The following is a 27,489-nucleotide window of genomic DNA, read 5'->3' on the forward strand; positions in this document are numbered from 1 at the left end:
CCAAAGGATCATCACATCAGCAGGACTGACAGCTCTGGCAAGAGAAAGCTGACGTCTACACTGGTCTAATTGGGTTGGGGGAGAAAGATGGAATAAGTGGGCATGATACTGCCCCAGCCCCTCCACCCGCTTCTCACAAGGGTACACCTGGACCTGGCTCGATCCTCCTGCAGCCCCAGGAGAAATCAGAGGGCTACTATACCTTCTGGGGACTGGGGAAGTGAGGGGCCCAGGCCTCAGTGTGAGAGGAGGCCAAATGTAAGCCCAAATGCTATCTGTCAAGTCTGGGAACCTTGGTCAGTCCACGGTGCTAGGGGAGAAATGGCAGTGCAGAGCATTTCAGATCAACACACTTTATTAAGCACCAAGAGTGAGTCAGGCTCTGCACCAGGAACACAGAGATGAATAAGACTCCTTGCCCTCAAAGGGCTTACAATCTAGTAATAGAGACCAACCAGCTTTTGGCTGATTACTGTGGATTCAGGTAAAATGGGGTGGGGGTGTGGGGGTGGGTGGGTGTGTGTGTGTGTGATCCCAGAACATCTAACCCAGCCTGGGGCAGTGCCTGAGCTGGGAGTCAACCAGTTACAGAAAAAAAAAAGAGAAAGAAAAAGGGTATTCCAGGCGGGGGAACAGCAGGGCAAAGGCACAGAGGTGAGAAACTACCTGGTGCAAGTGGACGACCAGGAGCTCAGGGCTAGGAGAACATGGAGTGGGAGGCAGATGGTGGGAGGGGTGAGGAGGGAGTAGGGGCACAGAGAAACACCAAGGTGGGACGGCGGGTCATCCCAGAAGAGGCCTGGGCGCTGCCCGGCTATAGCATTACCCACAAGGGAATCCTCACTACATCCCGGCAAGGGCTTCAAGCTAGGGGAGAACCCTGCTTGAAGTTGGCAGGCCCTGGTCCCATGGTCCACAAAGGAGGTTTCAGCCATGATAAGGCATGTGCTCGGAGAGGGTTCAAGCCCAGGGAACCTCCCAGCTTTAAACACTGGTGAGGGCCACAGAGACAGTGTTCCTCACCCCCACCCACAAGAAATTTGTAAGAGTCTCCCACTGCTGCTTTCATGCCCCATCACAGACACTGTTCTGTAGATGGCTGCAGAGAGAGGGACCCTGGGGAAGGTGGGAAGGAGCATCTACTGACAGAGGGCTGTTTCTCTGCCTCAGACAGGACTCACTCCAAAGAAGGGTCTGCCCAGGGCAGAGCTCCAGCCCAGATCCAGAGAGAGAGAGAGAGAGAGAGAGAGAGAGAGAGTGTGTGTGTGTGTGTGCGTGTGTGTGTGTGTGTTGAGGGGGCTGGGAGGAAACAGGATGATTCCTTACCCAGCTTCAGGCTCTGCCTTGGAGGGCCCAGCTAGGGGGACGGCAGGAGGTAGCGGGTGAGCAGGTAGAGGAGGCCAGCAATGCCGGCCAGACCCGTGAGGACCCCAAGCCTCAGCGGCAGGTACTCCAGGGAGCGCTCCAGCTCGGCGTGCAGGAGGATGACCTGGCGTTTGGTGACGCTCCACTCGCCTGAGTTGTCAAGAACATGGCGGGCCATACGTGCCTTGTCCTTCAGGGGCAGCTGAGCCTTGATCCGAGCCTCTGCGTCCTCGCGGTTCAGGTTGTTCCGCTGCATCAGCCTTGCCAGCTGCGTGTCCCGGTCACTAAAGACAGGGCAAAAGGGCTGCTCAGGCATCGTAGGCCCCAGCCTCCCTCCCACTAGCAAGTTATGGGGGGGGCAGCCCTGGAAGCTCCCTGCCTCCCCCACCACACCCCACTCTTTGTGAGGACGCTGGGAGCACTATGGGCGAACTGAGCCCCTTAATATAAACAAGGAGGGAAAGGGCTGCCGCCACTGCTCTCTGCCATCTGGGGTCTCTCTGTTTTGCCACCAGGCCTGAGATTTCCCAGCTATAAAAGAAGGATTTGATCACCCGGAATCAGCTACCTCCTGGATCCCTGGACAGCTGACCTTTACTGAAAGGCCTGTGTCCGCCAGCTAAACACATCCTGCAGTTCCCCTGTGGCTGGGGATTGCTGCATCAAAAATAGCTTCCTGGGCCACTGCAAAGACCCCTCACTTTGTCGCCCCACCCCCACCCCTGCACATTTACAGCAAAAGGACCGCACCGAGATGGTGGCTGCTGTGCTTGATGCCACTGAAGAAGTGGGGCGGACCAGCCCCAAGGTGCTTCCAGCAGGAGCGAGGACTTAAGAACTGGACCTCCTCAGCCCTCGGACAGGACTAAGCACTGGAGACTAACACCCAGTCCCCTAACTCCAGAGGAAACTCCAAGAACACGTCTTGTGCCCATTCTGTTCTCCCCATCGGGATCCTTCCTCAGGAAACCCCCTGTCCTGCCTCTGCCTACACAGCTGTCCAGCTGTGCTCTGGAATGGGCTCATCTCTAACATCCCTGTAGCTCTACGACCACCTAAGCCCCTCAACGGGAACAAGGAGGAAAAGGGATGTAGGAGCTGTTTCTCTGCCATCCAGGGCCTCTGCTTCGCCTAGGCCTGAGTTTATAAGATGGGAAGATTTGACGACTACAATTTGGTCCCTTCTTAGGTGTGACCTCCTGGGATGTGAAGACAGACTTTCTAAGGACAGACATAATCTGAATGCCAGCCAGTTCCGATGCCATTCAGAACAGAACACTGCAGGTCATTTCTGGCTGGCTGATCGGGAAGACCTGGGAGAAGGGATGACATCTGTAATGGCTTTGCGAAGTAGGTAGGATTTCTGATTTCCTTTGTTATGGGGACAGTGGACTGTCGAGGTCATGGGCCAATCCCTGCCTGGATGAAAACAAGGACTACATCCAACTTTAGTCAGGAATACCCGAGAGTCTGTGGCTGGGAAAATCTGGGTGAGAGAAGGGAGATGGCTTAGGGCCACGTGTGAGTCACATCCTTCAGAAAGTGGGTCCCCTGGGATGTGAAGGCAGAACTCTCCAACAGCCCTTCCAGGGGCTCAGAAAGAGTCCCATATTTAGTTGAAGGATTGATGCGACTTGTGGTAATGGGTTTTTACCCAAATACTTATCCCACAATTGGAAAATTCCTCAAAAATGTGAATAATCATGTTTTGGTATAATCACGCTTTGGTAAATGCCCCATATTACTTCAAATGCACCAGAGGGCGTTTGCCAGCTAAAGGAGTCCACGAAGGGACCCTCATTTTTGTAAAGTGTAGATCCCTTTTACGAAAAGCAAATAATCACTCATTCATACCTCTCTGGCATCTCTCGTGAGTTGTACACCCACCTGTGCTGAAAGTGGGGCCTAAATGGCAGCCAGGCTTCTGGCAAAGGCTCCTCTGGCTGTGAGTGGGGCTGCAGGATCTCCTGGTGAGCAGGCAGAATCTACAAAGCCCCACTCATCTGCCAGGAGTCACAGCCATCTCTGCTCTTAGCAAACAGACCAACCTTGAAGGAAAGCCAGGAAGGTGGCAAGGGTAGGCGCAGAGTGATCTGGTGACTGCAGATGCAACCAGCCCCTGTTCTGTTTCCTCATGTATACTCTAAGGTCCCCCCCTTGGTATTAAGGCTCCAAGGGAAGGAGAATTCTAAGTCTTCACGGAGTTTGCTTGGCCTCAGCTGACAGTCTTTCACAAACAGGGAAGAAAGAACCCAGAGAGGCTGCGGGTTTACATGGGGAGACATGGGCCAACAGGTGAGCTGTGAGGATGCCCCTACGCCAGGCTCAGCAGATTTAGACTGGGCTTCAAATGCCAGCCCATGGTGGGGAGCTGTCAGGGAGGGCAGGGTGATGCTTAGGGCACTGAGCACCCCAGGCCCCACCTCCAGTGTGCTAGGGGCCTCCCACACATTTGTCTCTTGAGAGCCACTCTGTGCCCAAAATACCCATGGAGCCAAGTGCCCACCTCTGTGTCTGTCGTACTTGTGGGTGGCATCCAGGAAGCTTCTGGGAGGCAGAGACACCCTGCAGCCTTCTCTACTCTCACCCCGCTGGGACTGTGACTCATTTTCTCTGACAGTTTGATCCTCCTCTGTTTGCCAAACCTGGATCCTGGTTTGCTTCATGTTCTGGAGGATTCTGAGAACAAAGCTCCTTCCTTAGCTGGGCTCTGACAGTTTTCTCCCCGCAACTTTCTGTTCATAGGCGTTGCTAATGGGTGGCCCTGGACAAATTCTGAAACTCCCCCTGGAGTTTTCCGTAACTCAGAAGTATCAACTCATGCCCTGACTACCTCGTGTTGAAAGGTAAACTGATGAAGTAATAAAAGTGGGAGCTGTTTGGAAAGTTGAGAAGTGCTACAGGAGGGAAAAGGGATCCAGCGAATAACAACATGGTAGCCCAGGGCAAGGCCTGGCATCTGAGCTGAAGTGCCTCCAAGAGCCAGAAGGGGGAGCCCTTCCCAAGCACTAGAGAGGCTGGGAGCCATCACTTCCCACAAGAACCTGAGGGTCTGTCTGGGTCAGGCAGAGGCATTGGTTTCTACAGGGTCTGGGCTGTGCCTCCTGGCCGCCTGGTGGGCAAAGGGCAAAGTGATGTGGGCTATTTCTCAGGTACACGCCCTACTCCAGGGGTACTTCCTTCCGGCCTTGGTCAGGCTGGGCCATGTCGCACACTCACCAGTATACCACCACTGTGTGCTTCATGTACTTGAGCAGCTTCTTGGTCTCAAACAACAGAGGGATATCCAGAATCACGTAGCGGTATCCTGGGGAGAAGCCAGGAAACCTACAAGTTCAATTCTGCAAGCACACACTGAGGATTGACTATGGGTTAGGTGAGGGAACAGAGTTGGAGCCACTGGCCCCTACCATGGAGAGCTCCCCAGCAGAGGGGGAGACTTTCCAAGGACCGGCATATCCTGAACCAGCCAGTTCCAACGCCACTCAGAAGAGAATTCTGCAGAAAGCCATTTTTGACCGGATGACTAGGGAAGACCTTATAGAAAGGACGCCATCTGTACTGGCCTTGAAAAGCAGGTAGGACTTCTGACACTTGAAAATGAGTGGGTGGAGGTGGGGCTTCTCGGACTGGGGAACAGCAAAGCACAAGCAGCAGCGAGGTTCCACTGCTCTGGCTGAAGTGCAGGCCTCGAGCATGTGAGGCAAAGCTACGAGGGAGTTGGGGCAGGCACAAAGGGTTGATCGAGTTCACTTTGATCTTGAACCCAAAGAATTGTTATTTCTGAGTAAGGTAATGACACAGCCAGAGTTGTAGGAAACTAGGAAGAGTTTCCAGGAGTAACTGGGCCCTTTCTGCCCTACTTCACCCACATTCTTTTCTTTTTTTGAGGAAGATTAGCCCTGAGCTAACTACTGCCAATCCTCCTTTTTTTGCTGAGGAAGACTGGTCCTGAACTAAAACATCCATGCCCATCTTCCTCTACTTTATACGTGGGACGCCTACGACAGCATGGCTTTTGCCAAGCGGTGCCATGCCTGCACCCGGGATCCAAACCGGCGAACCCCGGGCCGCCGAAGCAGAACGTGTGAACTTAATCACTGTGCCATTGGCTGGCCCCAATACTTCACCCACCTTTGCTCAAAAAACCAAAACTAAACTGATAGGCTATTTCTCAAGAGCCAGGTCCCTGCCTGGCTCCCTGCTGAAGACTCCTGCATGGCCATCTCCACCAACCCTCCATGACAGACTCATATAGGGTGGCAGCAGCAGCCCCGAAAGGAAAGAGGCTGCTTCCCGGCCTTAAAGGCAGACCTCCAGCCAGGGACTGCAGGGACTGGTCTGGAGGTGTGGGGTGGCCATGACTAAGACTGTATAACTAACTCCGTGGAGTAAAAGGCACTGGCTGGCCCTTACCCACTGTGAGTGGGCATGTCCCTGGGCTGCTGGCCCAGAAACACCATAGGCTACACACTCATCGTTCTCTTTAGGTCAGTGCCCCCTGTGTGTGTGTAAAACATCTGGCAGGGGTCCAGAAGCATGGGGGAAAGGGATGGGCACTGCTTCTGCCCCGACACCCCTGCCTGGCTTGGATGGTGTCCCACTGTAAACACTTCCAACTACAGAACTAGACACATGTCACGCCAATCCCAGGGGTGGCATGGGGAAACTGACACTCGACGTGATGCAGGGAATACAGTGACAACCCGAGCCACTGAGTTTCTTGTTCTCCGGGACCTGCTGCTCAGGAAGCTGAGGAGAAAGCTTCAGTTGAACGCTGCATTAAGAGAATGGGGTCTGGGGCCGGCCCCGTGGCCGAGTGGTTAAGTTTGCGTGCTTTGCTTTGGTGGCCCAGGGTTTCACCAGTTCAAATCCTGGGCACGGACATGGCACCACTCATCAAGCCATGCTGAGGCGGCGACCCACATGCCACAACTAGAAGGACCCACAACTAAAAATACACAACTATGTACCGGGGGGCTTTGGGAGAAAAAGGAAGAATAAAACCTTAAAAAAAAAAAAAAAAAAGAATGGGCTCTGAGGACCTGCCTGGGTTGGTAGCCCTCACTTTCCCACCAGGTGACTTTGGGCCCCTTAACAAACCGCATCTGTTTAAATGAGTGAAAAGACTACCTTCTTCACAGGAAGGTAAGGATGAAATGAGCAAAGGCAGGTAAGCCACTCAGCGGCCCCTCATCCAGACCCTCACTAAGTGCCCCACCGATGATGGTTATTATCACATGGTTCCCTGGAGCAGGGAGGCCGGCTCCCCGGCTCCCCTCCCAACTCGGAAGAGGAGCCAAGACCAGATCCTCCCTGGGCCTCTTATCTCCCTTCCCTGCTCGCTCCTGTCCTTTCCTCTCCCCTCACTGTCCTTTCTCCTCAGCTCCTCTCGGGAGCTCGTGGCCAGCTCTTTGGTTCACTGGCAGAGGGCTATTCAGCTGTCACCTCCCTCCTGCTTGATAAGCTCTGCAAACTCCTGACTCTATGAAGACATCCGTCTGCCTACACGGAGGCCTCCCCAACAGCTGGTGATCTTATCTGATGTCTGATTATACCAACTTTGACAGTTGTATTTGTTATACTCATCAGGGAAAAACTGGGACTGTGGAAGCCACAGCTGTCGTCCCCATTTTTCACTTTATCGAGCTGAAAAGAGCTTTCTGGCTTTTATTTAAGTGGTGGTGGTTGGGGAAAGAGGAGGCTGGGTGGTGACACAGCGGGAGAACCTTGGAGCGGGTGACATTACCCGATGCTTCATTTGAGAAGGGGTGAGCCACTGCCACCTCAAAGCCCTGCAGAGGTACTTGCAACTGGCCTGGGAGCGAATGGAAAAGGGCAGGAATGAAAGGCAGAAGGCTTCGCTCCCAGTGGGGGACAGGAGGGAGGCCTGGCACAGACACAAGAGGCAGGACAAAGACAGAAAGAGTCCAGAGACTCCTTGAGGGAGGAGGAAGGGAGGGGCGCCTGCAGCAAGGTCCTGAAATGAAGAGCCAGAGCTGGTCCCGCAGGGAGGATGCCTGGAGCCAGCTCCCACCCTGGCAAAGCTGGGGGAGGCGAACGGGGGACAACTCATGGCTGTCTGTCAAGTCATCCCTTCCCTTCTGGAGGAAGGTACTGGCCAGAGCAGGGGGAAGGGTGAGGGGAGGGAGGTTCCCCGCTCTGTGCATGAGAATGTGATGCACGAGAGAATAAGGGGTTTGGCCATGCTCACAGTGTAAAAGCCCCCAAAAAACCTAGAAGGCTCCCCCACATCCTCCAGGAGGAAGGTCTCAGCATCATCACTGACAGTAGGGAGACAGGCAGCCAGGACTTCAACTCTGAGGCCCAGGCTGGGGGCTACAGAGGCCAAAGGCCGGAGGCAGATCTGCAGGGGTCCTAAGCCAGCCTCTCGCCTGATCCCAAGCCACTGCTCTCTGGTCTCCCACTTCTGGTGACTGACCGCATCCTGGACATTAAGTATCAGCCCAGCCCTGGCCAACACCGTCCTGAAGAACACGGCTTGAACAGTGGTCTCTGGCTTGGGAAAGGCTGCAGCAGCTGCAGAAGGTTCTTGCCAGCTAAGCACAGACCCCTGCTTTTCAAACACTCCCCGCTTCCTTCAGTCCCGGCACCGCCAGGCTCACTCTCTCCCCTGAGCCCCAGCTCCGTAGGATTATCCTCCACTTAGAACCCCCCCAACACCTGCCCTGGCCATCCTGGACCCTCCCCAATTTCCAGTCTACAGACTTACTCTCCCAGGTGGCTCAACCGGGACCAAATCTGACTCTGACCGGTTTCCACTTGTGTGGTGATCGATGTCGCTGACGTGGACTGAGCCCCCCAACAGCTTTCAGGGTTGGCATTATTAGCTTTACCATGCAGATGAGGAGAAGGCAGAGGGGCTGGCTCACTCGACAAAGTCACAGAGCTACACTGCGAGGGCCAGCACTTAAACTCAGGCCTTACGACTCCATTATCCATCAGCTGTCATTGCTCCCATCCCTACTAGGAAATCAACTTACTGCCTGGGGGTCACAGCTTAAAAGCCTCAAGTGTCTCTTCTCATTAAACTGTCAACCTCCTCAAGACTTGAGGGACACTGCTTCATTCCTCTGGGGCTGGTACGAGGTCTGCATGGTGGGTGCCAACGACCAGAGTGAACTCGACAGTCTGGATAACCAGCTCCCCTACCCTGGCCAAACTTTCTGCAGAGATGAAGGGCCCTGGCCCTGGCAGGAGAGGGCTCTGCCCCACCCTGTCCCAGGTCCTGGCCCTGGCGGGAGAGGGCTCTGCCCACCCTGTCCCAGGCCCTGGGTCTTACCCCGGAGGAAGTACTTGAAGGTCTCCTTCATCATCTCCTTGCGGATCTCAGGGTGGGTGATGGCGTTGAGCAGAGACCGTCGGTCAGGCTGGTTAAAGATCAAGTCCCCCAGGACCTTGCGATTGATGTCGCCATTCTCCAGCAAGACCTCAGTGCCAAAGGCCTCCACGATGCGCCGGTGGGCTGGGTATCCTGGCTGGACAACTGTGGCATGAGGAAGAGGCTGGGTCACTCTCCGGAGGCTCCAGGCCAGCCAGAGGACCCAAGTGACTAGAGGCAAAATGACAGGGGAACCCTGGGGTGCTTCTTTCAGTTGGAGCAAAAACAAAACGAGAGGAGGGAAAGCAGTGAAGGAAGAGCGCACAGCCTCCCTCGTGTTGGTCGTGGGTGAGGTGAGGAGAGTGGAAAGTTAGACAGAAAAGGAGAGGGCAGGCAGGGGCGGGGAGCAGGAAAGCAGACCAGGGCTGACAGGAAAGCCTTCCCTCCTGAGGCCTCAGCAAAAGGGGCGCACGATGGAAGAAAGGAAGCACAAGAGAACCGCTGTGGACGAGCCCACAAGCCACCCCCTCCGACTCACCCTGCCGGGCTATGACGTCGATGTCGATCACGGCGCAGCCCAGCTGCTGGAACACCTGAATCACGGAGCTCTTGCCTGAGGCGATGCCCCCCGTGAGGCCCACCAGGAACATCTTCCCAGGAAAGAGGTCAGGGAGCTACCCGACCAGGAGCCGCAAATCACTGGAGAAGGGCGAGCTCGGCGGGTCGGGATGGTCCACCGCGGGAATGCCAGAAGGACCTCCTACGGACAGATGAGAGCAGGCCTCATCAGCGCTGGGAGAGGGAGGCAAAGGAGGAAAAGGGAGACTGGCCTGGCAGGGAAAAGTCAAGTCCTGAGACAGAAAACTTTCCGGAAAGGCCTCCAGTATTCCTTTAAAAACACTCACAAAGAAGGCAAACTAACAGTCTAAATTTAGCAATCAAAATGCTGGGCAGGCAGAGCAAGGTCAGGTGCTATGAAGCAAAGAGTGCTTTCTGCAGGTGGCAGTACCCCAGTGCAGGCAAACTTCACGTAGAAAAGGGACACCTGACCCTCTGGTGGACCCAGGGCACTTTCCAGATGCCCACAGGCCGCCCCGTACCCCCAACCCCGACCTCCTCTTTCTAGTCTGGGACACCGAGGCTTCAGGGAAGAAAGGGCCTGTCTGCCCCAGCCCAGCACCAGCACTAGGACTGCCTGGGGGGCTAGTGTAAACCAAGATGAATATTCCTTCCCCCTCCACCAAGAACTGGCCCAGATGGGGAGCTCAGTGGCAGGCAGTGGCTCAGTGGCCATTAAGTCTGAGGATTAGAGAAATATGGATCTTGCCAAGAAGGGAAGTGAGGAAAGAATGGCAGGCTGTGGGGCAGGTAACTCTGTGCTGGTGTTGGGATCTGAAGCTCTCTCAGACTGAGCAGCAGTACAGCACAGAGGTTAGGAGCATGGAGCTCTTCAGGCCAGTTCCTCCATGCTGTGCAACCCTGGGCAAGTCATTTGCCTCTCGTTGAGCCTCAGTTTTCTCATCCATAAAATGGGGATGACAGAACCTGCCTCATAAGGTTGTTGTGCAGACTGAATGAGAAAGTGCATATAAAGGGCCAGCCCTGGTGGCCTAGTGGTTAAGTTTGGCACGTTCTGCTTTGGCGGCCCAGATTTGGATCCTGGGTGACCTATACTACTGGTCAGTGGCCATGCTGCAGTGGCCACCCACATACAAGAGAGAGGAAGATTTGCCATGGATGTTAGCTCAGGGCAAATCTTCCTCAAGCAAAAAGAGGGGGATTGGTGATGGATGTTAGCTTAGGGTGCATCTTCCTTGGGGGGGAAAAAGTGCATATAAAGCCCTCAGGACACTGCTATTTACATGGCAAATGCCCAGTAAGGGAAGTGAGGATGGTGATGCGGGATGGAAGGTGGAGGTCAAAGTCATATTGCAGGGCACAGAAAGAAAAAAAGTTATGAAGTTATGTCCCCATTCCTGCATCCTCAGACTATCTCACAACAGATTTTTTAAAAAGTCACGTTGGGGGGCCAGCCCAGTGGTACAGCGGTTAAGTTCTCACGTTCCGTTTCAGTGGCCCAGGGTTTGTCGGTTCGGATCCCGGGTCCGGACATGGCACCGCTTGGCAAGCCATGCTGTGGTAGGCACCCCACAAACAAAGTAGAGGAAGATGGGCACGGATGTCAGCTCAGGGCCAGTCTTCCTCAGCAAAAAGAGGAGGACTAGTAACAGATGTTAGCTCAGGGCTAATCTTCCTCAAAAAAAAAGACAGATAAAAAGTCATGTTGGGCCCAGCCCTGTGGCCAAGCACTTAAAGTTCCACGCACTCTACTTCTGTGGCTTGGGTTCACAGGTTGGGATCCCAGGTGCGGACCTACTCCACTTGCTGGCCATGCTGTGGAGGTGTCCCACATACAAAAAAAAAAAAAGGAGGAGGATTGGCAGCAGCCGTCAGCTCAGGGCAAATCTTTCTCAGGGGAAAAAAAAAAGTCACGTTGCATTTTCTGGAGTCAACAGGGTTACCATGTCTTGAATTTTGTTCCCAAATTGGAAGAAATTAAATCAAAGGCCAGGTCCCTCCGATCCTTCCTTCAGCATCAAATCACTTCTCCAGGACCTTGAAATCTGTCGTAGGACTCTTTTTTTGTTAAACAGCAGATTTACTGTCCTAATTACACTTTGTTTGAACTTATACTGAAAAGACTGCCTCCCCTGAGGACGCATCAAATGATGGGGGAGGCAGCTGCTCGGATGTGGGCTGAGTGGGTGGGTGGCTTGGGGCAGTGGGAGGACCAAACTAGAAGTTTCAATGTGCCCAGGCTCGTTCTCACTCAGGAAAGCCAAGGGCAGAGAGAGGAAAATAGCCACCAGAGTCATCGTCCAAATGGAGTGACCTAGCCAAACTATTAAACCATTGACAACATTTCTCCTCACTCTCTCTGAGAATAGAGTCACCCTCAGGTGGTCTCCATTCAGCTTACAAAAAGAGGAGTTAAGGGTAGGGTTCAGTTGTCAAAACTAAAAAAAAAAAAAGTTCATTCACTCAGCTGAAGCTTTGACATGAAAAACCTAGCAACACAGTTTTTAATGCCACCTCTGTCCTGTTGTTCCTAAAACAGTGAGTCTGCTCCTCGGCCAAGGACCAATCTGGAAGAACAGGCCACAGCCAAGGGAAGGGCCGAGGGCTGGTCCTCCACAGGCAGCCTCATCGTTGAAAGCAAGCCACTGTTCACCTGGTCATCCAACATTGCCAGACTTGAAGGGGCCTGGAGACCACGTGGCTGAGTGGACCTCAAGCCCCGCCATACCCAGAACCCGGCTCCCCCCGACCCCCGAGACCTCCTGGACCAGACTCTGGCAATGGAGGTATCAGGCAGCTCCGCTCTGTAACACGGCTTGCGATTGACTCTAACTCCTCACTTACAGTGGTAAGGACTGAGGAGAGAGGAAGGGACTTGCCAGGGCCACAGCTATTAGTGGAGCCTGGATGGAAATGTAGGGCTCCTAATTCCGAGTCTAGACCCTGCCTTACTGTACTCGGAATGAAAAGTTAATTTATCTTTAGACTAAGTAAGACAAATCAAGGATGGTGAATGTCTCTGTAGGCAAATCAATTCAGAGCCAAAGACAAATGATTGCTTGCTGATCATATAGGCATTTTCCCTCTGCAGGATAGGGGGCTGGGTCTCACGGGCAGCAACCAGGGCACAGCCATGAATTCCAGGCTTAGCTCCGTCCCAGGCTCCCCGGGTAACCTAGGGAATATCCTCCCTTCTCAGTGCCTTGGATGACCATCTGTAGAAACAGACCAACAGCTGCTTGGCCTCCGTCATGAAGGCCAAGGGGATGGCAGCACACATGCCTGGGGAGGCTGTGGGCCCCTGGCTTAAAGGGGCTGAACAAACAGCAGCTGTTCCCCTCCAACAAGCCCCTCCATAACTCGTTCCTTCACTAACCGCTGACCTAGCTCCTCTGTGCTTTGCAGCTCAGTGCCCAGCTCTCCCGGGCAACCAAAGGAAAATACAGGTCTTGCCCCTCAGGAAAACTGGGGAGACAGACAGTAATGAATGAAACCAGTGCCGACAGGTAAGTAAGAGCAGTCACGTGGGACTCACCTGAGCCTGGTGGCGGGGTACGTGGACCCCTCACAGGTCTGCTCACAGATCTGCCCTGGGAGGGGCTGCAGTGAGCGAGCGTCCACTGTCCCCTCAAGGCTTAGCCAGGAGGAAATGAAGGCTGCCTCTAAGTCCCACCTGGACCAGTCCGGCAGCTCCTCCCAGGCACCCTTGGAGTGACCATCTTTGATAACCTGTGTTCATGACTCTCTTCCTGCTCTGGCTCCAAAGTCATCACTTTCCAGAATCTGCTCATTTCCTCTCATTCCAATGCCTTTACATGGAGGTGGAGGGAACCTCACAGCAACTCCTAAGCCTGGCTCTGATCTGAATCTCCCACGACACTTCAGAAAAGGTAAGGCTCCACCCTGCCTGCTGAACCTGAATCTAGCATCCCAGCCAGCCAGGCACCAGAACGGCTGCTAAAATAGAGGGCTGTAGAGGGGAAGTTGAGAGGCCTGGGTCCTGGGCTCTGAACTCTGCCACGAACCTATCCGTGCGACTGCAGGAAGCCTTCTCACCAGCCTGGCCCAGGGTGGGGAGTGAGAATCTGCGGAGCCCCCAAATGCCTGCCCCTCTCTGAGCCTCAGTCTCCACACCTGTAACCGAAGGGCTGCACAATGCCAACAGCAGCATCAGCTCTGGGGGAGGCTATGAGTCACGATGGTGCTTTCCTCCTCCCTCCCCTTCTGTGGTTCAGCCCTCTTCCCAGAGCAGTCAACAAACGCTCCCTTGGGGAAACCAAAGAATGACATGACTGTTGGTGGCCCACAAATCTTCCTCCTCAACACCAAAAGCTGTTCACAGAGCTGGCTTGGCTGCAGGAGGAAGGACAACACCGAGTCCCATAGGAACAGAAAAGCTGACGCCCAGTGGGGGGAAACGGAAGCTGGATTCCAGAACTCATTCCAGGCCTGGGACTCGTCAGCGAAGGTGGGACAGCAACCCCAGGGGGAGCCACATCCAAATCCTTCCTTCCCCCTCCTCCTCCACGTCACTGGAGAGGCAGCAGAGTGGAAAGAAAAGGGTAAGGACTGGAGTCCAGGAGGTGGTGTCTGCACCTGTGACGTGGGCTCGAATGCTAGTGTACTCCATAAACGTGGGCCCTTTCACTGAGCTTCTCCAAACGGCCTTTCATTTTTATCTCTTGGGCCCCAACAGTCTGGAGAAGACAAAGAAAATACATTCAAGGAAGAACAGCCTCTCCTGGAATCTCCTCTGCCGGTGTTTCCTACAGAAAAATGAGTGGGCTGCTTCCCCGGCCTCCAGAGAAAAAGCCCCACGGCCCCGTGCTGTCTGTCCGAGTTCAAACTCCGCCAGGCCCACCCTGCTAACCCAGGTCGCCAGCACCTTGTTCCTAGACCTCTGTGGCAGCCTCGCGGTCTGACCCGTGAGTCCCTGCCTTACTTGTCCCAAGGCAGCCAGGGTCACAGCTTAAAGTGGACATCTGATCGTGTCACTCTGCTGCCTTCTTCCCCTTCCTCTTAGGCCCTCACAGAGGGCTCTGGGCTGCATGTGACCTGCCCATTGTCAACCCCTCAGTCACTCCTTGTCCACGCCTATGCCTGTCACATGCTGCCTTCTGTCCTTGGACACGCAGGCTCTTTCCTACCTCAGAGACTCCATGTATGCTGTTCCCCCTGCCCACCACACTCAGCTCCCAGCTCACTCCTCTTGATTGATTCCCCATTCATCCTTCAACCAATCAGGCAGCAGGCACCGTTGGAAATAAGAGTGCCTGCCTCCACCAAGTCTGCAGTCTACCAAGGAGAGCTCATGGTATGTGTGGTGGTGCTGAGTGGGGGAGCGCATCAAGAGCAAGGGGGTCATTGTTCTAAATGAGGGACCAGGGAGCTCTCTCGGAGTGAGGGCCTGCGAGCAGCGAGGGAGCAAGTCCCAGCTCCTCGCAGAGCAGCCTTGCACCCGCCAACTCAATCACAGCCCTGACATCTCTCACCGCTCACCTCCTTCCCTTCCCTGGCACCCAGCGTGCTTTGTACTTTTGTTTGTTTGCGTGCCTATTTTCAACGTGTTAGATAAAATAAGCTCCATGGCTACGAGCATCTAGCAGTGTTCGCTGTCTGCCTGTCACCTACCAGGTGAGGGATATTGGTCAAGTCACTTAACCTTTCTTCCCACCCCCACCCCCAATTTATTTTTTTTGCGGAAGATTAGCCCTGAGCTAACATCTGCTGCCAATCCTCCTCTTTTTGCTGAAGAAGATAGGCCCTGAGCTAACATTCGTGCCCATCTTCCTCTACTTTTTATATGTGGGATGCTTACTACAGCATGGCTTGCCAAGCGGTGCCATGTCTGCACCCAGGATCCGAACCGGCGAACCCCAGGCCACAGAAGTGGAACATGCGCACTTAACTGCTGCGCCACCAGGCCGGCCCCAACCTTTTTTCAACTCAGTTTCATCTGTAAAATGGAGCTAACGGCACCTACTCTGAGTTGCTGTGCAGAGTAAATACACGGGAAGTGCTGAGAACAGCACCTGGCACAGCCTAAGCCCACATCCGACGTTCCCAATGAGTTGCGTGAGTGTGATAACTATTTACAGAATGAATGACTGGATGACTCCGTGGCCCGGGAAGGGGAGGGGAAATACTTGGGGTCACATTCTCCTGTCAGGGGCCAAGGGGAGGATGGAACCAATGTCCCGCCTGCTCCTTTTTCCATTAGAACATGGTACTTGCTGCTAGTAAATCCCTCCTGGAAAAAATGGAAACAAACAAAACACCCAATGGGTTGAACAGAATAAGGAACTGCTATTTGAATGGACGCTCTCGCCTTCCTCCCTTGGGAAAGCTCAGGACTTAAGCTGGAAGCCAGTTTTATTGCTTTGCAGCTCCTAGTCACAGCTCAAAACCTGTCCCGGGGCCAGGACCTGGCTCCCTCATGAGCGTGCAGCCTCTCAGGATTTCACACCGGGCATGCCTGACCAGCCAGGCACTTCTCCTCGGAATTGCTTTCCAAAGACGATACAGCCATTTTGCTCCAATGATCAATATAATCATTCATGAAAATGAGTCATTCCCTGCCTTGGGACCCAATTATTTTCTCATGGAAGCAGTAGTTGCAAAAATATATTGTTTTCCAGTCAAGTGGTAAGTGCTATTTTTATCTACAGTTTCCACACTCCTCATCTTTCATTATTGGTGAGAGGTTGCTGTTTAAACCTGAGTCCAAATTCTCTTTGCTTGTTAGGCCTGTTAAGTCACTACCTCCTCCAGGCTGCCAATCACCTAGAGGAGCCACAAGAGAAGGTGCTGGCAGTCAGCCTCGCTCGCCAACACCAAGGAAAAGGAGGGACAGGTCTCTCTTCTAGAGCACTCTCCAAGCACAAACCATCCCTTCAGGGAGCTTGTATGGGGGGCAGGGAGGCTGTCTGGACTGGACTACCATGCTGGTGTTTATGCAGAAAAGGATCACAGGGAATCCCAAATCTCAGGGGCTTTGAAGCCACGGGGGCCTTGGCTGGGATCTCAGCTCTGCCCCTTAACTAGCCGTGTGGCCTTGGGCAATTTACTTCAGCACTGTGGGCTTGTTTCCCTGCGTGTAAAATGGGATTAATAATGGGTACTCACAGGGGTTTCGTCAGGATTAAATGAGATGACATATGCCACCATCACCTCATCTCCCCCAAGTCAGTGTGTGACACACCAGTCCCTGCAGTCTACTCCATTTCCCCAAAGGGCACCGACATTGTTTCAGTGGCTCAGGTCAAAAACCTCAGCATCCTCCTGGCTCATCTCTCACAATCTTCATCCAACCCACCAGCACCCCTGCCCCACCTCCCACCTTCACAACCTAGCCTACATGCCTGGTCACCCACCACACTGACTCACTCCTGGATTACGGCAGTAGAATCTGAGTGATTTCCTCGCTGCCACCTCTGCTCCCCGGCAGTCTATACACAATAGACTAAAAATGCAAGTCCGATCGTGTCACCCCTCTGCTCAAGACCCTCCAACGGCTGCATCTCACTTAGAGTATAAGCCAAGTCCTTAGAGTCCTACAGGGGCTTCCCGAAAGACACAGGCTGGCCTCTCCAGGCATCCGCTTGACTGGGACTCTCCGCACACACCTTGCTGCGCCTTGACTACGCTGAGCACACTCCCACCTTGGGCATGTGGACACGGAAAGCTCTTCCCCTAGAGGGGGCTGCATGGCTCACTCCCTTCTCTGCCCAACTGGCACCCTATTAAAGACTGTCCTGAATATATAGCACACCCATTTCACTCTCCATCCTCCTTACTGTTCCACTTTTCTTCACAGCACTTGTCAACTTATCACCACCCAACATACTATAAATCTATGTGTTCTTGCAATCTGCCACTCTCCCTAGAATCTGGGCACTACTGTATTCAGGGTGCTTAGAATAGGCCTGACAAGTAGGAGCCCCTCAAAAATTATTTGTTGAATGATAAAGCAAAAGGTCCAGCTCACAGGTAAGCAGGAACTCAACATTAACTATTTTAATATAAGAACATACCTGTTCCAGAAAACCTACTAGGACAATCACAAAGCCTTTTCCACATCGCTCCCCACCCCCACAATCCTGAGTTGATAGTATCTTGGGCTCACAAATGAGGAAACTGAGGCGGAGAGTGCCTAGGAAGATGAGCTGCCCAGCAGGCAGGAACTAGAGCAGAAGAGCTGCCACCCGCCCTTTGAGCACTCCCCACGTGTCAGGGACATCCTTGATGCCATCTGATCAGCACAACAACCCAGTGAAGGGTTCTTTGATTTACTCCCACTCTAGTGGAGAGCAGACGGAAGTTCAAAGAAGTATTTGCCCACAGTAGTTCCGGTAGTTCTGGATGGGCAAATGGAAGTTAAAGGAAGCATCTGCCCATAACACTTCCGGTAGTTCTGGGTGGTCTGTACACGGGGGAATGAGAATCCCTAGGGGATGCAGGAAATTATCCAAGGGGCACAAAGGCACAGTTTAAGAGGAATAAATTTCAACTCAGTTCCCCAGCATCTCCCAATGGGAACAGATCAGCCTTGGAACGTGCCTGCAAGGCTATCCTTTCCCAGGTCCCCTTCACACACTCGCCCATCTCCCACATTACAGGAAAGCCATAACTACCCACTCAATGCCAAAACTTACTAAGGTGCATTGTCCCAGCGTACAAAATACTCACAAAGGGACAATTTAAAATATCGTTATTCATGCTGAGATGTGACTGCCTATAGTGTCTATGTGACAAATCCTCCTGCTGAGTCAAACCCTTGCCTTCAATAAAGTTAAAGGAGGCCCTAAAAGAACTGTGAGCTGACACATCATTGACAATCGAATTCAATGATAGAGTGCTGTGATTTTTTTGGCCCATAACTCAGAAGATGCTCAAAGAATTGAGTAATATTGACACAATGAAATGACTTCAAGTCCGGTATATTTATTTATATTAACCAACTTTTCTTTTTTTATTAAAGATCGGCACCTGAGCTAACAACTGTTGCCAATCTTCTTCTTCTTTGTTTTTTTTTTATTCTTCTCCCCAAAGCGCCCCTCCGGACATAGTTGTATATTCTAGTTGTGAGTGCCTCTGGTTGTGCTATGTGGGACGCTGCCTCAACATGGCCTGATTAGAGGGGCCACGTCCATGCCCAGGATGCGAACTGGCGAAACCCTGGGCCGCCGAAGTGGAGTGCGTGAACTTAACCACTCAGCCACGGGGCCGGCCCCTAACCAACTTTTTCAATACTCACAGCCATGAAAGAAAAAAAGCTCTGCTCATTCTAGCAAATATACATGGATGCGTACATGAACTAAAAAAAAAAAATTCCACTCAGCTTACTAAGAGAAGCATTTCAAACAAAACAATGATCAACTATGTATTTTACAATTGTAAAAACTCAATCCAAAAGAAAATGTTTATTATGACCACAACACAATTTTCAAGTGTTTTAATTTTTTGTATGTATTTTTGTTGCAGAGCAGTAGGAGGACAAACCAAAGAGTTTCAAGTATAAAACCTATTATACTAGAAAAAAACGTTGTGGAGGAAATAAAGTGGAAATATGAATTCAAGGAGGACGACGGAACGATGTAAAATTTCAATTGTTAAAAACTGGTTCGTGTATTTTTTTCCAAAGGTGAGGGAAATCAAATCACTATGGCATTTAGATTCTACTGCAGAATTAAATGCCTGATGTAAGTTTTACTTTTAAAAGATCAATATTTACAATTAGCCAGAAATCACATCCTTTGCAACTACTGAATCTTGCAGAGAAAAATTTTAGCTATCTAAAATCTGTGAGTGGGTAGTTTACAAAACAAAGATAAACGTACTGCTTGCCTGCCTTCAGGTTCCAGCCCTGACCTTTTCTCCTAAGGCACAGGCACCAAGAGAGGATCTGAACCCTTTAAACGCATTACCCAGGAGGACAGATTCAGACCTTGCTCAAGAGAGAAGAGGATGTGGCAGGAATTTCGGGCCCTGCTAAGAAAAAAACATCCCAACCGGCCTGTCCACTTTCTATTCATCAGCCAGATCGCTAGCATCTCTTTTTCCCCAGGCTTATGTCTGCACCTGGCCAAACCCATCCGATTTGGGTAAAATCAGCCGCCACTGCCCCCGCCCCCCCAACATACTCAAAGGCTTCCACGTCTTTAACATTAGGACTTAACATCAAAGTTCATTTGGGTAACAATTTTTCCATAACTAAGGGAGACAGAAAAATCTGTGAAAACTTCATAAGCAAACACAACGTCAGAGGTGCCAACGCCTCCATCTGGGAAGCCGGGGAAGGAAGACGAGCAGGCGGTCTGGCCGCTCTCTTTCCCGGGAGTAGAAACGCCGCCGCCCAGGCCTGGGGGAGTCTTTGCTAAAATTTCACAACCAGTCTAGACTCGGAGGGAGGAGAACAGCGGAAGGGAAAGCTGTCCGAAGAGCGGCAAAATAGCAGCTACCCAGCAAAGTACTTTCCATCCACCGTGTGAGATAGGTTATCATTCCCATTTTGCAGATGAGCAAACTGAGAGTCGGAAAGGTACCCAAGGCCACACAACTGGAAGTGGCAGAGGCTGGATTCAAAAACCTAACTTAGGCCTGACCACAAAGTTCTAAAGTGTGATGGCTTTGGACTGAACCTGGGTTTGAATCCACGATTCCCGCCGCTTTCTGGTTGTAAACCCTCCTCCATTCCCATAGCTGTAAAACGGGAAATACCACCTCGCTTAGTAAGGCTGCTGTCAAGGCAATGAGCCATGGATGCAGAAGCGTTTGACCCGGTGGCTGCTACATAGTCCGTGCTCAACAAATTGTAACCAAGCCTTGAAAAAAAAGGCGCGAACTCTACGCAGCACCACGCAGCACGACCGGAGCGCCTCCGGCGGCGGTTCTGTGCGTCCCAAGCCCGGCCGGGCGCCGGGACACCACGCCCCCGGGGTGGATCCAACCCTCCAGGCTGCGTGGTCCGGACGCCGGAGAAAACAAAGGAGCCCCACGGCTGGCCCACCCCCGCTCCCAACCGCCCGCGCCGGGCCCTACGTACCCTGGGCCTCCGACCCGGCCCGGGCCGCCGCCGCTCGCCCAATCTCAGCGGCGCTTACTGGGCGGCTCCCGGCGGGCAGGCGGGGCCTTGGGGGCGCGAGCACGCGGACCGGACGTCCGGCCGGCTGCGGGGGGCGGGCCCGGGGAGCGGGAAGGCGCGCGGACCTTGAGTGCTGGGCAGGGTGGGGACCGCAGGATTACTCTTCCCTCCGAGCCAGAGCCTTCTCACGTCGCGAGGGGAAAAAACCAGAGTCCCAGTTCAAATTCAGGCCCAGCCATCACTAGCTGTGCAGCCTCTCGCAATGGCAATGATAACTACGGTGGTTAACTCTGCACCTCCTACCTGCCAGGTCCAAACAGCACTCTGTAGGCATTATCTCACTACATCTTCACAGTCCTTGAGGTAGATACTGTCACCACGTCCATTTTACCCAGGAGGAAAGCGATGTTTATAGGTTAATCAGTTTGCCCTCTCTTACCAACTCAGCTGGCTGCACAGCTCAGTCTGTCCTTACAAGCCTAGCAAGTCACTTAGCCTCTCAGCCTGTCTCCGTTATCAAAGTGTGAATAATCGCTACTGTGCTGCTTGTTGATAGGACTGGAAATACATAAAAGCATCTAACAATGCCTCACATATCGTAGGTGGCCCTCAACTCCTACTCTGCCTCCTTGCCCTCTCCCTAAACTGCACCTCTGCTCTCTGCTCCCTTTAAGGTAGGAATTTTATCTATCTTCACCACTAGTATCCCCAGTGCCTACAACAGTGTCCAGCATAGTAGGGATCCAGTACATTGAGGAATGAAGTAATTCAACATCTTTCTCTCATCACTTCAGTCCCTGAAACCTTTCTCCTTGACATCAACACCCAATAAAGGATTGCATCTCATGATCAAAAGGGCCATTTGGTCCAAACGCCCTTCCAGCATTTGAATCTCCTCCACATCATCTCTGCTGTCTATACTTGGACATGTCCAGTGTCAAGGAACTCACTGTCTTTCAAGACAGCTTCATGCAGTCCTGGGAGTGAGAAAGTTCTTCCTTAGATAATATCTCTTCTAGTTCTAATCCATGGGGTCAAGCACAATTCTAATACATATTCCATAGAAACAGATCTAATGGCCCTGTCCCCTTCCTGCACCAAACAACTTACGGATAACCTAGGTTTGTGGTTCTCAATCTTTTCCCTACTCCTGACACATCAGAGGGATACCCACGCTCCCATAGGTAACTATGGCTGGCCATGGCAGTGATGGGGATAGGAACATGCCTGTCCCTCCCCGGAAATTATAGGCTCTTCGTGGGGCATATTGTTTGGAAACCTCCATTGATGATCTTACTTTTCCCAGATACTGCCTTACAGTATTGTGAGCTACTGCTGTGCAAGTGGGGGCCTAGCCTTCTAAGTAGGCATCCTTATGGTCCAATTTGCCAACAGCAGCTGCATCTCTGCTCTGGGAGGATCCCAGAGGAAAGGCTGCTGCAGGGGCTTCAATCCAGGCACCTCCTGGGAACTAAAGCTCCACCTTTGCAGTTTTGAGGTGATGCCATCAAGGGCCTTTTCAACTCAAAAACATATCCTCCGTTATTCAGGCCAGCAAAAATAAACTTTGAGCTGGCTCTAGCTGCCTACACGATCTCATTTCATTCTAACAATCTGCATCTCAGTCCCCTCTGTGTCCTCAGCATCTAGCATGATGCCTGGAATATGGTGCTGCTTCAAGTTGCGTTTGATGAGCAAGCCTCTGAGTCCGATGGAGACGACTCCTTTGACTCCTGGGCCTTTGACTCTGGTTCTTAAAATTAAGCTTACTTTCCATATGTTTATTTTAAATAAATATTAATATCCAATTAAATTTATACCATACCTCACAAATACCATTAATATTTATCCTTTATTAAACAGCTTCCAAAAATAAAAACCTCCCATAAGTTGTCACCAGCTGGAAAATAAAGTCCAAACTCCTTAGCCTGAAACTTCACGCCTTCTGGGACCTGGCTCCTGATCATCCCTCCAGACATATTTCTCACCATCTGTTCCCCCTTGGGAAAGGCAAAGATCAAAGTAATTTAGTTACTGCACCACCCTTTGTGTTAAAACACCAGGTTCAAGTCTAAACTCCACCAAGTAGCAGTAAAACTTTGGACAAATCATTGAACTACTTGTTTTCTCATTGTAAAACAGGAACAACACCTGCCCTGCTCATCGCACAGGATCAAACGAGACAGCTGATGGTAGGGACTAACAAGACCGTGTGAGCACATTCTGTGAGCAATGAAGCACTGCACAAACATAAGGGGTCGCTCTACTGTGTGCTCCTGCCTCTGCCCTTTGCTTGTAGTGTTCCATGCCCTGAGGGCTTTATCCCTTCTTTCTCCCCATTCACTCGTATGTTAATTGATCCAACAAATATTAATTGAGGGCCTGCTGTGTGCTGGCCCAAGAGATACAGAGATGAGGAAAATCCAATTTGTTCTTTGTCCTCATAAAGGTAGAGTCTTGTGGGGGAAAATGGTTGGAAACTAAATAACCACACAAATAAAAGTAAACTTGCAGCTGTGACTCTAGCTCAGGAGTGGGTCCACAGGGCTCTCAGAAATTATAATTGGGATCCAGGACTTATGCTGCTTTCAAGGCCAAGTTCAAAGTCTGCTTTCTCCAGGAAGCCTTTTCTAACAATGCTGCCCCAAGAGCTGCACCCCCCTGCCCCACCCTCAACTTCAGTTAACTCATCTATCTAGCTCATTTAATCAGACCCAGTCATGCTTTGCTATTTTGTTTCCAGTTTGCTTGATTTTACTCTAAGCACCTTCTGGGCAGGGAATGCCTGGTACTCTCTTAAATCTCACAGCACCAAGCAGAAGGCTGGGCTGACTGTGCTGCCGGCCAACGTGTCAGGCACTGTCACAGGAAGGGAGGGTATCCTTCCTGAAAGTGAGCTCCAGGGAGACAGGAAGCTGCTGAAGACCATCTCCCATCCCTTATTTCACGATTGAGCCCACTAGTCCTTCCTTCTTCAGAGGAGAAAAACTCTCTTCCCCTGGACAGCCAGTCTGCTCCCTAGAGAATGATCTCCAACAAAAATTTGATCATCTCTCTCCCCAGTTAAAAGTCCTTCAGTGGCTCCCAAGTGTCTTCAGGATAAAGCCCAAACTCCTCAGCAGGGCATCCACATCCCTTTGTGGTCCGACTTCTGACTGCCTCTCCAGTCTCAACATCCAAAATGCTCCTCACACTCTAAGCTCCAGTCGCATCATTCCTGTTGCAGTACCACAAAGCACCCTACCCTCAGGCAGCTGGACGTTCATACCTTCTGTCCAGACCTGTTTGTCTGCTTCCCCTGTGAAAACTCAGCTCAGCCACCTTTTCCTCCAGGACCCTTTTCCCCAGGTGCAAGGTTCCTCCTCTAGGCCCCTGCTACACTCTGTGCTCCCCACTCTCTTACGCACTGTGCCATGTCAGTCTGTGTACCTACCAACTCATGGAGTGAACCCAGGCTGGAGACTGTGTTGTTCTCTCCCTGATTCCCTAGTTCCTGACATGTCATGAGTGCTCCACCGTGTTGAATAAATGAACCACAACATGGCTCATGCCTTCCTAGGCCCATTAGAAGAAAGGGTATCTCTCATATGCTGGGAGTGCAGCAAGGGCTTTGATCTGTGATGCACATCATGAGAAAGTTTTCCTTTGATTATCACAGCAGTAAGCCTGACTTCCTGGGAAGGGAAATAATAATTTATAGGGTATTGACTGTCCCAGACACTTTACTAAGTGTTTTTCCTGCACTGTCTCATTTTACAGATGAGGACAGTAAGGCTCAGAGAGGTCAAGTGACTTGCCTAAGGTCACTCTTTAGGCAGACGCAGAAGCAGAGGCAGGATTTAGAACCCAGGAAGTCAGACTCTGAAGCCTATTCTCTTAACCACTATGTTCTACTGTCTCCAGTAATAACTGTGAAGGGATAATGGAGGTATGTACACTAGGAGCAAATTCCAGAATCTGGAGAACTTCACAGACACGTCCCTCAGTTACCCTCTGGGCCCTGCTGTACCCCACTACCTTGGTATAATGCTCCTGCCAGAATGGGTGGGTAGGCAGAGCCAGCAGAGCTGGACAGGAGAATCCTGCCATTTTAGTGTGATGAGGCACTCAGAAAGTGAGAATGTTTACTTCGGGAAAAAGAAGAATTTTAGGGAATCAGATATTAATTATAAAATATGTAATAACTATCTAGAAAGCCACAGGATTATAGGTTTCTACATGATTCCAAAAGGCAAAACTTGACCAACTTTCCACCAGTGAGAGCTGTCTGAAAGTGGAAGGCTCTCTTGTGGGGGTGTGGGGAGGGACAAATATGAGAACTCTTGAAACCCCAAGAAAGCATCCATAGACCCAACCTAGGAAACTACATTGCATTGCTTTGAGTGACCATTCTGCACCGTGACTGTAAACTCAAAAGTACACTTAGGCACCAAAATCACATGTGACAATATTTAGTTATCAAGTGGTCATTTTAAAAAAGTGTCACAGGGCCTGGCCCTGTGGCCAAGCGGTTAAGTTCGGGCGCTCCACTTTGGTGGCCCAGGCTTTCACCTGTTCGAATCCTGGGCGCGGACATGGCACCGTTCATCAGGCCATGCTGAGGCGGCATCCCACATGCCACAACTGGAAGGACCCACAGCTAAGGATACACAACTATGTACTGGGGAGCTTTGGGAGAAAAAAGGAAAAATAAAATCTTTAAAAAAAAAAGTGTCACATATACCCAATTTCTTTCTAAAAACATAAAACTTACATTTTATTGTAGAGAAATCACGGGTCCTACAAATCTAAGTGAGGATTCTAACTTGAAAAATCCTAAAGAGAGAGGGAGTAAGTGCCTCTCAGGTCCCCTCTCACTCAGAAATTCTCAGAGATGCTGGATTCTACAACTCTGGACTTGTACTTGTATTCTGAGCTTGACAGCCACATTGCCTGCCTACCTCCCCAGAAAGGCTCTCCACTGAGCAAAAACTGCTCAGTTTGCAGTAAAATACAAGGCAGAGTATCTTACTTAAGCTTTGAACTGCAAGAACGGCAGGGTCCACAGAAACCAGCACCTTCATTCCCTATTATCACTCTTCCTCAAGGCTTCTTTAGCCTTCATTCAACCTCTGTGTACCTGTGAGAAAAGAAAATATCAGGATGGGAATTAGAATACCAGATGTGGGTCCTGGTTCTGCAATGAGATATCATTGTGATTTTTTTTTTTGCAAGCACGATTTTCTTCAGGTCCCCTTCCCTATCTGCTTCTCAAGGTCACATGTGCTACAACAAGTGAAACACTTAGAAAAGCTAAATCCATCTAACACATGTAAGGCTTTATTATCATTAACTCTGACCTCCTCTTCTTGCCTGCAGATGCATATACTGCACCATGTTGACAGCAGTCTTGGCCCTGGTGAGGAGACTGCGGGAGACAGCTCTCAGCCTGAGCAGGGATCTCTGCCTGCCTTCTAAAGTCAAATATAGGGGCTGGGCCCATGGCCTAGTGGTGAAGTTTGGGGCCCTCAGCTTCTGTAGCCCAGGTTTGGTTCCCTGGTGGCCATGCTGTGGTGGCAACCCACATACAAAATAGAGGAAGACTGGCACAGATGTTAGCTCAGGGCGAAAATTCCTCAGCAAAAAATAAATAAATAAAGGTAAAGTAAATATAAATGATCAGGGATTATCAGCTGCTTTGGATCATATTTACTTCTGCTCTTGCCACTGATATAAAAACAAAGAGTTAACTATTATATGTATATATATATATTTATATATATATTCCTTTTCTTGTATGTGAGCCACCACCATAGCACGGCCACTGACAGATGAGTGATATAGGTCCACGCCCAGGAACGAAATGCTGGCTGCCAAAGGGGAGGGTGCTCAACTTAACCACTAGGCCACCTACCCACTAGGTCACTCGGGCTGGCCCAAGAGTTGACTACATTTAGCTCTGTTTTCTTTGTTTTGTTTCCCTGAGTCAGATGGGACCTGTTTCTTCCCACCCTATTCCTCTTCCCACGTTGAGAGCTTCCCAACAAGGCAAAGATCATTTTCCTTTTTGCCCAGTAGAGCTCCCTGATGATAAGAACTTGTCTGCCCCTCACCATCCACCACAACCCAACTTGAAGGGAAATCTCTAGGAATGGGAACTATGTCTTGGGCTCTCTTCTCAAGACTCAGGTGCCATTACTCAATCACAGGGGCGAGGCTCAAGGGATTGAAGCATTCAGTCAAGGCTGAAAATAGATTAAGATGTCACAATTACCTTCTAAAAACTGATTTCCCTTATCTGATGTATCAGACAATGGGACTTCGGTAATGGTAAAGAATTCAGACGGCCTAAGGGCAGACAGGTCCAGATTTGTATATGGATTTTGCTACCTAGTAGCTATGTGACTGTGCAATTTACCAACCAACCTGGGCCACGTTTCCTCGTCTGTGAAAAACGGGAATAATGGCACCCTCATTCGAGGCTTGTTGCGAGGATTAAAGGAGATGTACGAAAAGCTTTACCACAGAGCCTGGTATATACCTAAGTGCGCATTAAAGAGGAATTGTGGAAGGCTGCTGTGGAGAATGAAAGGGACACTGTGCAGAAGAGCTTCGTGGAGACCAGTACCCGCAGGCCATGAAGCGGCAAGGCCTGACCGAGCCGTCAGGTCTCCTTGCTCAGGATCAGTGCTCCGCGCACCACAATCCACTGCCTCGCATGAGGCCCTGACCAACCAACGGCCAGAGGCCGCCCAGGGTCCCGAATGAGGAAAGGCAGCCAGGAGCCACCTCGGCTTCTTGCAAAACAGACTCTCCAAGAAGGCCCGACGCATTCGGGCTCCCAGTGGGTCGTACCCGCGGGTCTCAGACCCTCTTACTTACCCGGGAATGGTAATGGTCCTTAACTGCAGCCAATAACGGCTCACATGTGGCCCAGGAACTAGCAAGGGCAGGCTGAGGTCAAACCTTGGATTTTGGAGCCCACGCCCGAAACCTTAAACCTGATCGAACTACAATTCCCAGCATGCTAGGCGGCCGCCCGGGTCGCAGAGCGTCGGGCCGCCAATCTTGGGGCCCTTCTTTCCTCAAAGCGCGGCTGAACGCCCAGGACTTCCGGGTAGTGCTAGCCCCCAAACCAAGG

General features: G+C 51.4%; 1 protein-coding gene across 2 annotated transcripts; it reads right to left on the reverse strand.

The window, feature by feature from the left end:
• Positions 1-337: 337 nt before the first annotated feature.
• Positions 338-27,435, reverse strand: DCAKD (dephospho-CoA kinase domain containing). 2 transcript variants are annotated; one of them, XM_046674787.1, is made up of 6 exons: positions 27,231-27,435; positions 25,381-25,488; positions 9,246-9,467; positions 8,669-8,872; positions 4,585-4,672; positions 338-1,649 (listed from the first exon to the last, which is right to left on the reverse strand). In XM_046674787.1, the coding sequence occupies exons 3-6, from the start codon at positions 9,355-9,357 to the stop codon at positions 1,358-1,360; spliced, it is 696 nt and encodes a 231-aa protein (XP_046530743.1). In that variant the 5' UTR covers positions 9,358-9,467; positions 25,381-25,488; positions 27,231-27,435; the 3' UTR covers positions 338-1,357. The 2 variants fall into 2 exon arrangements, with proteins under 2 accessions (XP_046530743.1, XP_046530744.1); XM_046674788.1 differs by lacking the exons at positions 25,381-25,488; positions 27,231-27,435 and adding an exon at positions 20,331-20,395.
• Positions 27,436-27,489: the final 54 nt, after the last annotated feature.

The sequence above is a fragment of the Equus quagga genome, chromosome 11 (assembly GCF_021613505.1).
Source record: "Equus quagga isolate Etosha38 chromosome 11, UCLA_HA_Equagga_1.0, whole genome shotgun sequence".
NCBI lineage: Eukaryota > Metazoa > Chordata > Mammalia > Perissodactyla > Equidae > Equus > Equus quagga.